General features: G+C 36.0%; 1 protein-coding gene across 1 annotated transcript in view; it reads left to right on the forward strand.

The window, feature by feature from the left end:
* The window catches only part of ZFYVE16 (zinc finger, FYVE domain containing 16), a 42407-nt gene that overhangs the window by 8905 nt on the left and 18996 nt on the right, over positions 1–14506 (forward strand). The window contains exons 2-7 of the mRNA XM_006775477.2: positions 772–880; positions 1543–3788; positions 4653–4749; positions 7406–7570; positions 10198–10340; positions 12339–12720. Coding sequence (XP_006775540.1) covers positions 811–880; positions 1543–3788; positions 4653–4749; positions 7406–7570; positions 10198–10340; positions 12339–12720 — 3103 coding nt within the window. The 5' untranslated portion in view covers positions 772–810. The remainder of the gene's footprint in view (positions 1–771; positions 881–1542; positions 3789–4652; positions 4750–7405; positions 7571–10197; positions 10341–12338; positions 12721–14506) is intronic.

Raw genomic sequence — 14506 nt, forward strand, 5'->3', positions numbered from 1 at the left:
GTGGTTCTGAACTCAATATCCTCCATTGACAGTTTTGTCCTGTTTCTTTGTCTCCGCATTTTGTTATGCTTTCTTGGTGCACCCCCTAGTGGTCTTTGTGCGCAGTCTTTTAGTTAAGCCTTGATTGTTGTAGCTAATACCAGGGGGGATTTGACCTCCAGGCCAACTGGCTGTCAGCTTATAAATTTTTAATCTTCTTTTCTAGTATAAGCATTAAGGCCCTAGGTATCTATTGAAGTTCCACTTTTGCTGAGTCTTACAAGTTTTTATATGCAGTATTTTATCTGGATGTAGTATACAGTGGGGCCTTGACTTACGAGTGTCCCGACTAACAAGTTTTTTGAGATACCAGCTGTCTCTCGGCCGATTTTTTGCATTGAGTTGATAGAGTAATTTGAGTTAACGAGCTCCTTAACAAATTAAACTCGTAAGTCAAGGCCCCACTGTATTTATATTATTTAATATATGGTACTTATAACTATTTTTAGCTTTCAATTATGAATTTTTCTTTGATTCATGAGTTATTTGTATAAGTGTTTCAAAATTTACAGTAGTTAATGTTTGCATATTATGTTGTTAGAGTTGGTTTTCATGTCTTTTTTTTTGGTATATATAGAGGCAAATTCCCCAACTAAATTATAAATGCCTCAAAGCAATACTCTCAAATTTTATTTGTGTCTATATCCTGACTATGTTTTTTGGCATACAGTAGATGGCATAATACTTATATGTTAGAGAATTAAAGGAACTATCATACTTTTTGTTTTCTAGGTATACAAGAATTAAATTCTGAATAAGTCTACAAGTAGGATGGACAGTTATTTTAAAGCAGCAGTCAGTGACTTGGACAAACTCCTTGATGATTTTGAACAGAATCCAGGTTTGTTGGTTTTTCATTTTTGTCACTAATGAAATTTTAAAATGTCTTTAATTCTACTATATCAGATATAGAGTACTCTTAGCAAAATTTGGTTTCGATTTTGGTCACATGGTTATCTTCTACAAAAGATTCACTTATTTCATTATAACATATTAGTTTGTTCTTATACTGAATGGAACAAATAGCTAGAAATAAAAGTAAGTTAACTAAAAGTTTTTCTCCAGGTACAAATTTAGCTAAAAAAGAAGGATCTTTAAAACCAACATATGAACCAGCTAAAAGTAACTTGAAACCTCTACATAAGTTTGTATTTCATTACTATGAGAGATGGTATTTTCCACATCTTAGAATGAAGACTAGGAACCTGGAAGATGGAACAAAGAAGGTAGATTGTTTTTTCAGTTATTCCTTAGATTGATTTTTATAGTTTAACTGAGTTATTTTGAGTGAATTTCTATCACTTTATGATATTGACAGTCAAAAGTAAAAACCCCAAGTACTTTAAATCCAAATAAAAATAATTTTGGATGTTATTACTATTTTGCAAGAGAGTACTCTATCTCTAAAAAAAGTTGTTACTTTGGAAGTCTTTGAAACATAACATCTTTGTAATAATTTTTATTTGGATCTCTTGAATAACACTGTATCTTTATTTTAATTAGATGAACAAGATTATCTCCAGGATGCACAAAATGCATATGATTCTAACCACTGTTCAATTTCTTCAGAGTTGGCTTCCTCACAGTTAACTTCACTGTTACCAAAGGATCAGCAATGCATTAATTGTTGTGTCTCATCAGAAACATGCTATGAAACAAATCAGATTTCACTGAATGAAAAAACAGATGAGGGACTAACTTCTATACAAAATGAGAAAAACGTAACAGGACTTGATCTCCTTTCTTCTGTGGATGGTGGTGGCACTTCAGATGAAATCCAGCCTTTATATATGGGACGATGTAGTAAACCTGTCTGTGATCTGATAAGTGACATGGGTAACTTAGTTCATGTAACTAATAATGAAGAATATATTAAAAAATTATTGCCAGATGATTTTAAGTCTAGTGCAGATTCTTTGATTGGATTGGATTTATCTTCAGTGTCAGAAACTCTTTGTGTTTCATCAACAGACCATGGTAATAATGCTGTCAGAGAAGAACAAAATTATGTCAACTCTGAATTACAAAATAGAGAAATCAGTGGAACTAATGAATTGAATATTAACATAGATACAACTCTTTCAGATTCATGTAATTATAGTGGAAAAGAAAATTTAAAAGATATAAAGATCTCTAATCAGTTAGAACCAGTTGATGATTTGAACATGCCATCTGCCTTGACTCAACAAAGTTCCGAAACGTTTGATGCCAAAGACAACCTACAACACAAGAACCAGCCATGTGAATTAGTAAAAGCGGATGGCTGTGTGGTAGAAGAGGAGGTACATGTGGCGGTCATAGCTCCCACAGAACGTTTAAAAGAAAGAGGTAGCCTAAATGCTTTGCCTTGCAGTCTTCCAAAAAATGACAGTTTATCCTTAAATGATTCAAATTCAAGAAATGAAAATTTCAAATTACCTGACTTCTTTCAAGAAGATAGGACTGCTATATTTATAAAACAATCTGCAAAAGAAGACTCAAAATTAGATCTTAAAGATAATACAGATGTAATCCAAGATTCTTCTTCAACTTTACATGTTTCAAGTGAAGATATATATTCCTCATTATCCTGTCTTCCAGTACCTGGGTCTTTGTGTGGATCATTGATTGAAAGTAAAACACATGGTGATTGTTTACATCAGGATGAGCATAAAGATAATATACAAGAAGCAGTGGCTGTGCATGAAGAAATAGAGAAGAGTGTTATTCTGGGTGGGCAACCATTGAAGGAGACTGATCTTTTGAAACAAGAAAAATGTAAAAACATACTTCCTCAGCCATTAATTGAAAAGATAGGAGATGGAAAGGCAGATCCTGACCAGAAGGAAATCAGAGTTGACTCTTTGGATTACTCTGATAACACCAGTTCTTCTACAGCAGCAGAATCTCAGATGGAGCTTTTGGGTGCGAATGCCCCAGATTCTTCCAATCATTGTGAAGGTCTCACTTTTCTAAGCAATGATATTGATGGACAAGACTTAGGTTACTTTAATATTGATGAAGGCATAAAAAGCGGCACACTAGTTAGTGATGCTGAACTTGATGCCTTTCTAACCGAACAGTATCTTCAGACAAGTAACATAAAGTCATTTGAAGAAACTGTAAGTGACTTAAAATCTCAAATGAATGAGATAGATTTGAAAAGCCTAGATGATGGAAATGACAATAATACATATTTCAATGCTGAAGCAGGAGCTACTGGGGAAAGTCCTGGTGAAACAGTTGATAAACAAAATACAACAGAAATTGGTAGCCTTTCTTTAGGGGAAAAAAGTACAATTCCCATTGAGCAAGGGTTAGTTAGCAGTAAATCTGAGAGTTCCAGTGAATTGTCAGTCTCTGATTTCAGCAGTCAATCTGTTTATGTTGGAGGGGCCAGACCTAAGCAGTTTAGTGTTCCATCAAGAACAAGGAGTTCAAAAGAACCAAATAAGCCAGATGTTTCAACTGTGTCTGAAAGTGAAGCCAGTCTAACCATTGCTCCAACAACTTGTACTACAAATTCTATAACCGATCCTCAGGTTAGTTTTAACTCTAATTACATTGATATAGAAAGTAATTTTGAAAGTGGATCCAGTCTTGTAACTGCAAATGAAGAATCTCTACCTGTAAACACTTGCAAAGAAGGCTTGGTTTTGGGCCAGAAACAGCCTACTTGGGTTCCTGATTCAGAAGCTCCAAACTGTATGAACTGCCAAGTCAAATTTACCTTTACAAAACGGCGGCACCACTGCCGAGCATGTGGGAAGGTAAGTTATACGAAATTTTTAAGTCTTATTCTTTTGAGACATTTTAAATGCAATTCTATGTGACAGAAAAGCTCATTAATAGATAATTAAAAACTTCAGTTAATTTAAAATCATTGTTTTTCACCTTCATAGAAATATAGAAAGCATTATCATTTTATAGATTGTTTGAGAGTTGAATAAATGTCAAATCATCATGAGTATTACATAATGGAAATGAACACTATTTACTAATTTTTGTGAAATCTAAGAATACTTGTCTTTACCTATCTAACATTAACACATCAGATACTCTCAATTCAGCCAGATCTCCATTTATCCTTGAATACTTAATTTCAGAACTACTCTGTAGCTAGTGTTGTGGTCAGGTAAACACTGAAAAAAGATAGGCTTATGCAAGGTTCATAACAGTGACGCTGACCTCATTTGTGTTCTGGCTGCCATAATTATCTGTAAACTCTTGAGAGTTGGCTATAGAAGTAACATTGCTTTAAAAAAAAACAAAACAAAAAAAACAAAACCTCAGATGAGTACTGCTTAGAGAGAGAGGGAGAGAGAGAAACATCAATCGATTGCCTCCTGCATGTGACCTGAGGGGGCACTGAACTCACAACATAGGCATATGCCCTGACCAGGAATCGAGCCAGAGATCTTCTGTTGTACAGGATGACGCCCCAACCAACTGAGCCATACTGGCCAGGGCTAGATAAAAGTATTTTATTAACTATCTATGAATATAGTGATCCAAAAAATTATATAATAAAAAAAATGGTTTTTGGTTAATTAGATTTGGGGCCTCCCCCCCCACCTCCAATAGGTATAAGTATGTATGAAATAGAACCAAATTTGATATTTTATTCTTTATAGGTATTTTGTGGTGTCTGTTGTAATAGGAAGTGTAAACTGCAGTATCTAGAAAAGGAAGCAAGAGTCTGTGTGGTCTGCTATGAAACCATTAGTAAAGGTGAGTAGTAACCTGACATTTTCTCTAAGTAATTAAATATGTCTTCATAACAATTGGATTGTGACAAAGATAAACTTCTTTATTTTCTTAAGGCAAGGACCTAGTGTTGACTTATCTGGCTTAGGTGGGACATCCCAAGGCTTGGTTTCTCTTCTTTTTGTTCCACTGTCACACTTAATGCTACCAGTTTGGAAAGGAAGCATTCAATTTCTGGAGTGGCATTTCATTAACTTTTAACAGGTACCAAGTCCCTAAGTGCTGCATTTCATCTGCCTATTGTTTTTGCCATCATCATTGTTGTCATTATCATCTTAATCTAAACATTTATCGAATACCTACTAATAAGTGGTATTTAATCTTATATATTAATAGCACCAGGCAAGATAATAGTTCTTACCCTTTAGAAAACTACAACCTAAGATGGGAATAAAAAATAAGATAATGATATCTATCTTATAGATAAATTTATAGGACTGCCACACTATTTGTATATTTTTGTCTCATATTTTTTTCCCCTTTTTAATTATAAAATTTTGTTTTTATGTGTTTCCTACTGTTTCTCTGGCTCCCTAGCTAACTACCATTATGAGCAATAATCTTTGTGATCTTGAATTCTCACAGTTGTGTGTGTGTTGTGTGTTTTGTGTTTTTTCCCTCAAATACACATTTGTTCTTCTGAGTACTTCTTGGCATTTTCTAAAATTTGTTGACAATTTAATTCCCAGCAAATATTACTTGGGACTCTTTAAAGACCAAGCCTGTGTACTAGCTCAGGCAGTGCTTCCTGTTAGCCAGGAGAGTAAATACCTGATAATAATTTGTTTTTCTCTTTTGAATGAAGATAAATTTTTTCAGCAGTTCTCCAAAAAGCTTTGATGTGAGTCTGTTAGCTTGAGGTAAGCTGCTTTACTCCCTGCTATTGACATGTGTTCTGGAAGATAATAGAGTATAAATCTTTTTATATTTCTATATTATCACCATTGTTTGTGAGGAGGTTAGCTTAAGTGCTTATAGTTCTGTTTTTTCTTACACTGCTCCAATAGCCTAGAAGACAACTGCTCCTGCTGTTAGCCATGAAAATTTGAAACATTTGAGTAGATAGGTCAGATTCTTAGGTGGACATTAATACATATTCTGACTGTAAGAATCCAGAAGGGGAGAAGATCAAGGGTCATTAAAGACTCTCAGTAGGGTATTGAGCTCAAACATTGGTTTAGCAAAGAAATTCTTTTGAAAAACCATTTGTTTCTTTAGCTATCTTTTATTTATTCTGTTTTGATATCATATAGCATGTAATTTTATTGGTTCTCTTTAGCATTAGTTTATACACCACAAGAAAACATAATAATTTGTTTTCATCACCTTTAGCATTGAAAATGGTAGAAATGATCATTTAAGATAATGTTATTAAATAAGAGGAGAAAGATGGCTCAAAGGTTGTGAGACACATTTCATGAAGTTTTAGAAGAAAAAATAATTTGAATAGAGATATGGACATTGAGGAATTTGTGCTGAGACTGTAAGTTTCAAGACAGCCTGGGTGCGAGTGTCATTAGGTTGATTTAGGGCAAGATGGAAATTCCTTTGAAACCCAGAGTAAGATGTTCGGATTTCAGTTGGTTAGTGGAAGCCATTTCATAAGAATGCTATCATTTACTGTCACTTAAGGAAGGCACTTTTAGTAGTGGCAGCATGTATAGCAGGTCAGTTTGGAGATATGCTGAAGGGAGAGCTACCAGTTCTGTTCTGTGTTACTCGGATGAAAATCATTCAGCAATGTTCAGGTACCATTCTGTATCCTGGAGCACTGGCTGAGAACAAATAGACTCCTTGTTCTCATGGAGCTTACAAATTTGGGAAAAGTGGATGGACAGTAGGCAAAGAGAATATCAGATGATGATAATATCCTAAATGAAAATAAAAGAGTGTAAGAGGGTTAGATAGTAACAGATTGGAGGCAAAAGTCTGTATTTTTTTATAAAGTGGTCAGAGTAAGATTTTATGATAATGACATATGAGCAGAGACTTGAAGGAAGAGAATAAAGCTATGTGAATATCTATTGGAAGAACATTCTAAGCAGAGAGAACAATAAGAGCAAAGGCCCTAAGCTAGGAGAGTGCTTCTTGATTTGTTGAAAAACAAGGAGGCGTAGGTGGCTGGATCATAATGAGCAAGTGGAATTGTAGTGAGAAATGAGGTCAGACAGTAACAGAAGGCAGAGGAGGTCGGGATGTAGGCTGTGTAGGGTCTTATGAGCCATTGTAAACTTAAATTGTTCACTCCAAGAGTTGGGAAATCATTAAAGGATTTTAAACAGAGTAATGATATATGATTTATATCTTAAAAGAATCACTCTGTACTATGTTAGACTCTAAGGGTAAAAGGCAAAAATAGTCATATTAAATGACAATAATTTTCTTTAATAGATATCAAACATAAGCTAAGTATAATGTTAAAATAACTGATTGGTAGCTTATACTGAAGTGGAGTGCTGCCAACCAAAGTAAGGACATGATCTTTGTCAAGTTCCACTTCTTTTTCTTGCTAAGCCAATGATTTCTTACTCCTTACAACTTGAAAAATAGAATATTTATCATATTTACTTTGAAATTTAAAAAAATCTGAGATTTTAATGGTATTTTCTCCCCGTTATAGCTCAGGCATTTGAAAGGATGATGAGCCCAACTGGTTCTAATCTTAAATCTAATCACTCTGATGAATGTGCCACCATCCAGCCTCTGCAGGAGACCCAGACATCCAGTGTACCTTCTTCACCTACAACCTTACCAATCTCAGCCCTTAAGCAGCCAAGTGTTGAAGGTAACTAGAAGAAAATCCTGTGTCTTAGACTACAGATAAATTATTAAAATAGAAAATTTCTAGTGTTGACAAGGTCTAGTGAGGAAAGAGAAGCCAGACTAGATATCAGAAGGAATTTAATACAGGAAACTGGTTATACTTCTATATTAGAAGGCTGGAGGAGCAGAAAGGCTATGCCCAAGTGACTCAGGGATTAGAAACAGCAGGAAGCAATCACCAATGCTAGGGCAGGGGGAACAAAAAGTGAGAAGCAGTAGTACTTGAGTACAGTACACAAGTATCAGGAAGTACTTGGTTCTCAGACCTGGGATTTAGGAGTTGGGGTACATGTGGTTGGTCCTGTGACCTCTGGGGGAACACCAACAGGCAAATGGTAGAACCATCAAGGAGACTAATAAGGTTCGTGCTCAGATGACTGAAGGAGTGTTCTGGGGTTGATGTAAAGGAGTACTGAAAATCATGGAGCATGCTGCTATATCTGGGGGTGCTGCTACTTCAAGAATCTTGGCAGGAACTCAAACGAAAGAATTCCTTCTCATCTTCTAATCTACCTGTGCCTACCATTGGTGGAACCTAACTAGGCCCAACTAGCAAGAGGGTCTAGGAATTGCACTTTGCAGACTTCCAGCATGGCATCAAAGAGCTTGGTGGGAAAGGTAGGCTTGAGTTTGAGAAATAATAGGTAAAAACCTGGCATACCTCCATTTCCTTAAAAATCTGTTTTTAAATATATGTTTTACTAGAATAAAAATGGTTTTTAAATCTTTGGACTCTGTTCTTTTTTACAATCTGTTGTAGATTAGGATTTTAAGTCAAGTCCATTCACATTTTTAAACATCAACTATTAGTCTGTTGCATGCTATAAAATGACTTTAACTATCAGTTAAAGGCAAATTCAGATACTTGTGACAATTATTTTGGACTTTAGTTTCCTCACTTAATAGCTATGTTCCATTTATCATTATCCTATATAATACAAGGGTAATATGCAAATTGACCCTAACAGTGGAACAATTGGGAATGACTGGTCACTATGACATGCACTGACCACCAGGGGGCAGACGCTGCATGCAGGAGCTGCCCCCTGATGGTCAGTGCACTCCCACAGGGGTAGCTCTGCTCAGCCATAAACCAGGCTGACGGCTGCAAGCACGCAGCAGTGGTGGCAGGAGCCTCTGCAGCAGTGCTAAGGATGTCCAACTATGGCTTAGGGCTCCCGGGCTGCCAGAGGGATGGCTGACTGCCAGCTCAGGCCCGATCACCCAGGGAGCGGGCCTAAGCTGGCAGGTGGACATCCCCACAGGGGTCCCAGACTGCGAGACAGTGCAGGCCAGGATGAGGGAACTCCCTAACTTAGTAACTTAAATAAGGAGATTCAGCATATATAGGAGTGGGCAATAGAAGTGGGCAAAAGTAGGTTTACAGTTGTAAATGCACGAAACAAAAGTTAATAAAGCTATTGTAATAATCTTATCTCATGTGTCTTTTTCCATCTGAACAAATGTATGCTTACATATTATAGTTCTAAAGCTGAATAAATTTGCTTTTAGAAATATTTATATATTTTCTTATATTGACATTGTGAATTATTAAACTATAAAAGTATTGCAAATATAAGAAAGATACTTTATTTAATATGTGTACTCATAATGCAAAAATTATATATGATTCTAGTTTTTTCAGTGTTATTCTGTATTATATTTTGGAAAGTAGATATATTAATCCTTTTAATCTCAATATTGTTCTAAAATCATCTGGCAAAAATTTTCATAACTCTCTTTGTAGATGCTTTATAACAAAAGAATATTCATGCTAATATCTAGTTATTTCCTCCAAATGTGGGATGAAAATCTTAATAAATATTAATAAAGTTTAATATCTTCATTATAAGAATAAAACATATTATGCTTCTCTCATCAAATAAATTAAAAGAAATGACCTCTAATGCACAAGTGATCCTGTTTCATTTTTTAAATTTCTAGGCCTCTTTCTGTTCTTAAAGTGTTTTTCTTTGCTTATCTGCCATGCTCTGGTGTAGTCCATTTTTCTTTTCTGTGCCTTAGTCCCTAAATTTTATTCAGTCTCCACTCCACACTCACAAATAAGTTTTAATAATATAGGCTTTAAATCTGTCCCCTTTGTCTTTAAGAAATAACCTCTCCTGTCCACTCCTTTTCTTCTTGTTGTTTTTTTTTTTTTACATATTTTTATTGCTATTTTACAGAGAGGAATGGAGAGGGAGAGAGAGTCAGAAACACTGATAAGAGAGAAACATTGATGAGCTGCCTCCTGCACACCCCCTATTGGGGGTTGATTCCGCAACCAAGGTACATGCCCTTGACCAGAATCGAACCTGGGACCCTTCAGTCCGAGGGCCGACGCTCTATCCATGAGCCAAACCGGTCAGGGCGTGTCCACTCCTTTTCTGAATATGTGCTTCCCAGGCTCATCCTGCCTTAGTATGAATTAGAAAAAGACTTGCACTCTGGGTAGCTGCACATAAGGCCATTTCTCCAGGCTTGATAATAGATAACAAAAGCTTTTGAAAACATTTTCTGACCCATTTTCATATTAAATCATTGCAGTATTGCCAAGTTAAAATGCTTTATTTTTGAAACTGAATCTAGGATTATGTTCCAAAGAACAGAAGAGAGTATGGTTTGCAGATGGTATATTGCCCAATGGTGAAGTTGCAGATACAGCAAAATTATCATCTGGAAGTAAAAGATGTTCTGAAGACTTTAGTCCTCTCTTACCAGATCTGCCCTTGGTAAGGAATCTAAAGAATGACTTGTTAATTTAATAAAATTTTATTTTATAGGTAATTCAATTCCTTATGTGATTATTAGAGTATGGTTTTGTTGTTGTTTTTTAACACTATGAGTTTCCTAAAATGAGAAATATTTGATTTAGAGGATATTTTTTAGGTTTTACCTTTTCATTGTCAAACTTTTGGTCTCAATACCATTTTGTGCTCTTAAAAGTTATTGAGAATTCAAAAGAGCTATGAGTTTTGTAGATTATACTATAGATAATTACTATATTAAAATTGAGAAAATTTAAAATTCATTAGTTAAAATAAACTAATATTAATAGAAATACTATGAAAAAAATTTCAAAACAAAAGTTTAATCAGGGATAACATTTTTTAAAAAATATTTTTTATTGATTTCAGAAAGGATGGGCGAGAAAGAGAGGTAGAAACATCAATGATGAGAGAGAATCATAATCGGCTGCTTCCTGCATGCACCACACTGGGGATCGAGTGACCGGGATTTGAACCTTGATCTCCTGGTTCATAGGTCGATCCTCAACCACTGAGATATGCTGGCCCAGCAGGGATAATATTATTTTACATTTCAGTTTTATGTCTGACTTAGTAGAAGAAAAGCTCTCATAATTGCCTGTATATTCAGTCTGTTGTGATATGTTGTTTTGATGAAATTATATGAAGAAAATCCTAGGACCTCATTGACTCCCTGAAAGGTTCTTGGGGACCCCAGGAATCCTTGGACCACACTTTAAGAAACACTGTTATAGGGAAATAGAACTGAGATTTAGACTAATATTTGTTTAATGATTTTCAAGGATTTAGTAAAGTATGTGATGGTGTATTTATGTTTGCATTTACACAAATGTACTAGGTGTTAAGTAGAAGATACATAATATAGACTCCTAGTCCACTAAGAATTCTCATTGTAAAGTAGCAAAATGCTCATAGAAGCAAATACTAATACACAAAGTAAGAATGTTTTATTCATTAAACAAATATTTATAGAGTATTTACTCTGTGCCAGTTACCTGGTTTATTCTGGGTACATACATTAGACAAGATGGATATGTATCATGCTCTGTTCAAGTTCACATACCATATGCTGTTTGTCAGTAAGAGTTCTGGAGCTAGGCCCTAACTGGTTTGGCTCAGTGGATAGAGCGTCGGCCTGTGGACTTAAGGACCCCATGTTTGATTCCGGTCAAGGGCATGTACACTTGGTTGCGGGCACATTCCCAGTACGGGGTATGCAGGAGGTAGCTGATCGATGTTTCGCTCTCATCGATGTTTCTAACTATCCCTCTCCCTTCCTCTCTGTAAAAAAAATCAATAAAATATATTTTTTTTAAAAAGAGTTCTGGAGCTAGATTTTACATGTAGCCATTATTACCAAAAGTGTTTCTGAGCTAGCACCTACTTAATCAATATTTTAACAAAATGAAAGTTCTAAATAGGTTAGTAAGTATTATTTGAATTCATAAATGGTATCATTTAATATTGACTCAGGTTTGGCCAGTCTACAAGAAAGGGCTTTATTTAAACATATTTGAGATATAATATATTACTGGTGATTACTATTTTGGACTATAGTTACCATTCTGCTGCCTAACCACTCCCCTCTCTGTCTTTCCCGCTTTTCTTATCCCTTGCTTACCCAAGGTGTTTTGTTTGTCATGAGAAAGAGATCCTTGGGTTAACCTAATTTGCTCACTGTGTGATATGGTATAAGATCCTGAAATTCTCCTTGCCTTCTTTTTCTAACCTACAAAATTAAAGTTATTAGTACTTACCTGAGCATACAGTAAAGCTAAAACTTATGCTCCTAGATTTGAAGAAGCCAAATAGTACTGTTTCTTAGGAAATTTGGCTTCTGAAGAATTTCTGAGCCCATTTCGGTTTTATTCTTATTAAAACGATATGTTTGGCTATAGAGATGAACATTTCACATTTGAACAGAGACTAGAAACTGATTTTTTTTTATTCCATATTTTACAGACGGTAAACACAGTGGATCACGTCTATTCTGCTACAGTGGAAAAACCAAACAATGAGATAGGAGATATTACAAGAAATGAGATAATTCAGAGTCCAATTTCTGAGGTTTCATCTGTGGAAAAACTGCCCATAAGCACGGGAACTGAGGGGTTGCCTACTTCTGGATCTTGTACACTAGATGATGATGTTTTTGCAGGAACTGAGGAACCATCTAGCCCTACAGCTGGTGTTTTAGTGAACAGCAGTTTACCTGTTGCTAATACTTCAGATTATAGGTTACTGTGTGGTATTGACAAGAACGTGGGCAATAAGATTAGTCTTCTACCTTGTGATGAGGACAGTTTGCCCCCTCTTCTGGTTGCATCTGAAGAAAAGGAATTAGGTAGGAATAGCAGTTACTTGAATTTAAAAGTTGTGGTTTGTTTTTTTTTTAAAGAATGTACTGATGAATTTTGTGTTGTAATGCATTTTTTAAAATTTAGACAATTTGAAACATGTATTATGTCTTGATAACTTTAGTTTACAAAAAGTCATATATGACAACAAATTCTAAAAAGATTTGAACTTTTGAGATGAAGATGATTCATTTATAATATCTGACTTCCTAACTTAGAGTGAGACAAAAGGCCAATACAACAGGGAAACTCATAGACTTTTAGCTCTGAAAATATTTCCATTGTATTAGAGTTTTGATTACATACCTTTTTTTTAAAGGAGAGTGGTGCCTAAAGAAAAGAATATTGGATTAGATGACAAAGCTAGGAATTTTAGTTTGTCATCGGCTATTTAATATGTATATGACTTGAAGCATGTTATATAATCTCTTTGGGCCTCAGTTTCTTTTTAAAAGAAGAGAACCTAGATCTATAAGGTCCTTTCCAAACTGAAGATCCTATGGTTAGCTTCTACCTCATAGTAGTTACCTAGGATACTTGCATTATGCTGCATCCTGCAACATGAAGTGATTATGCTCTGTGCATGGCAATGTAGGGGAATGGAGCTTAGGACCTCTTTATGTCAGTAGGTGCTATTTCATAAAGCTGGCTCTAGTGGCAAAAATACCTTCAAGCCCTGTTCTTTGCAGGCCATGGATATTTTTCTATTGATTGGCAAGATTTTTTTATTTTATTTTATTTTTTTGCCACTTGTTGCTGGCATAGGGCATATGTCAGCAAGCAGCATGTACAACTCGGGTCTAGATTACTTCCTCAGCATTGTAAGTTTCAGAATTTGTAATTGGAATGGCTGGCAGACTAGAATCCACTTTACAAAAATGTTTGTTTTAAAATTTTAAAGGTGCTAAAATTATATAAATATGCTTTTTAGTCAACATTTTTGTGTATACACAACATATCAAGATTTATATGCATTGCAGTATTAATTCTTTACATACATAGAAAAGTAAAAATCTATATATATAAAGAGGTAATATGCAAATTAGTCAGGGTGCTGTAACAGTCACAACTGGCTCAGGAGGAGGCTGCGCGCACAGGGGGGCTCGCCCCCGGCCCGGAACACACAACACATGGAGGCCCGCCCCTGCTGGGAGACTGCGGACCAGCAGAGGAAACACCTTTTCTTACCACTCATTGGCTAAGCTCCCTGTACACCACTCACAGTGTTCTTGGTAACTTGGGTACTAAGAATCCAAGGTGTTCTAGGGTTTCCCACCTCACTCCTGGAGGGAAAAACAAAGGTCCGCTGCTGGAGGGGCTAAGAAATGTCATATCCTGCCCTAGCCAGCTTGGCTCAGTGGAGAGCCTCAGCCTGTGGACCACAGGGTCCGGATTTGATTCTGATCAAGGGCATGTACCTATGTTACAGGCTCCTCCCTGGCTGGGGCCTAGGTCAGGGCTCATGCAGGAGGCAACCAATCGAAGTGTCTCTCTCACATTGATGTTTCTCTCTGTCTTTCCCTCTCTCTTCCACGTCCCTAAAGATCAATGGAAAAATATCCTCAGGTGAGGATTAAAAAAAAGAAAGAAATGTCATATCCTATATGACATTGAAAGAGACATCTTGAAAATGCCTAAAGAAAGTTGTCATTTTTTCGTGGTGAAGGGACTGGAGTCCGTGTTGATGAAAACACCTTGGTGGCTATAGCAGCCGGCAGTGGCAGCAGCAGTGGGGAGATGGGGGTGGCGCCTTCCCCTGATCAGCTGGTCACT

This window comes from Myotis davidii, unplaced genomic scaffold, assembly GCF_000327345.1.
Source record: "Myotis davidii unplaced genomic scaffold, ASM32734v1 scaffold44, whole genome shotgun sequence".
In the NCBI taxonomy this organism is placed as follows: Eukaryota; Metazoa; Chordata; class Mammalia; order Chiroptera; family Vespertilionidae; genus Myotis; species Myotis davidii.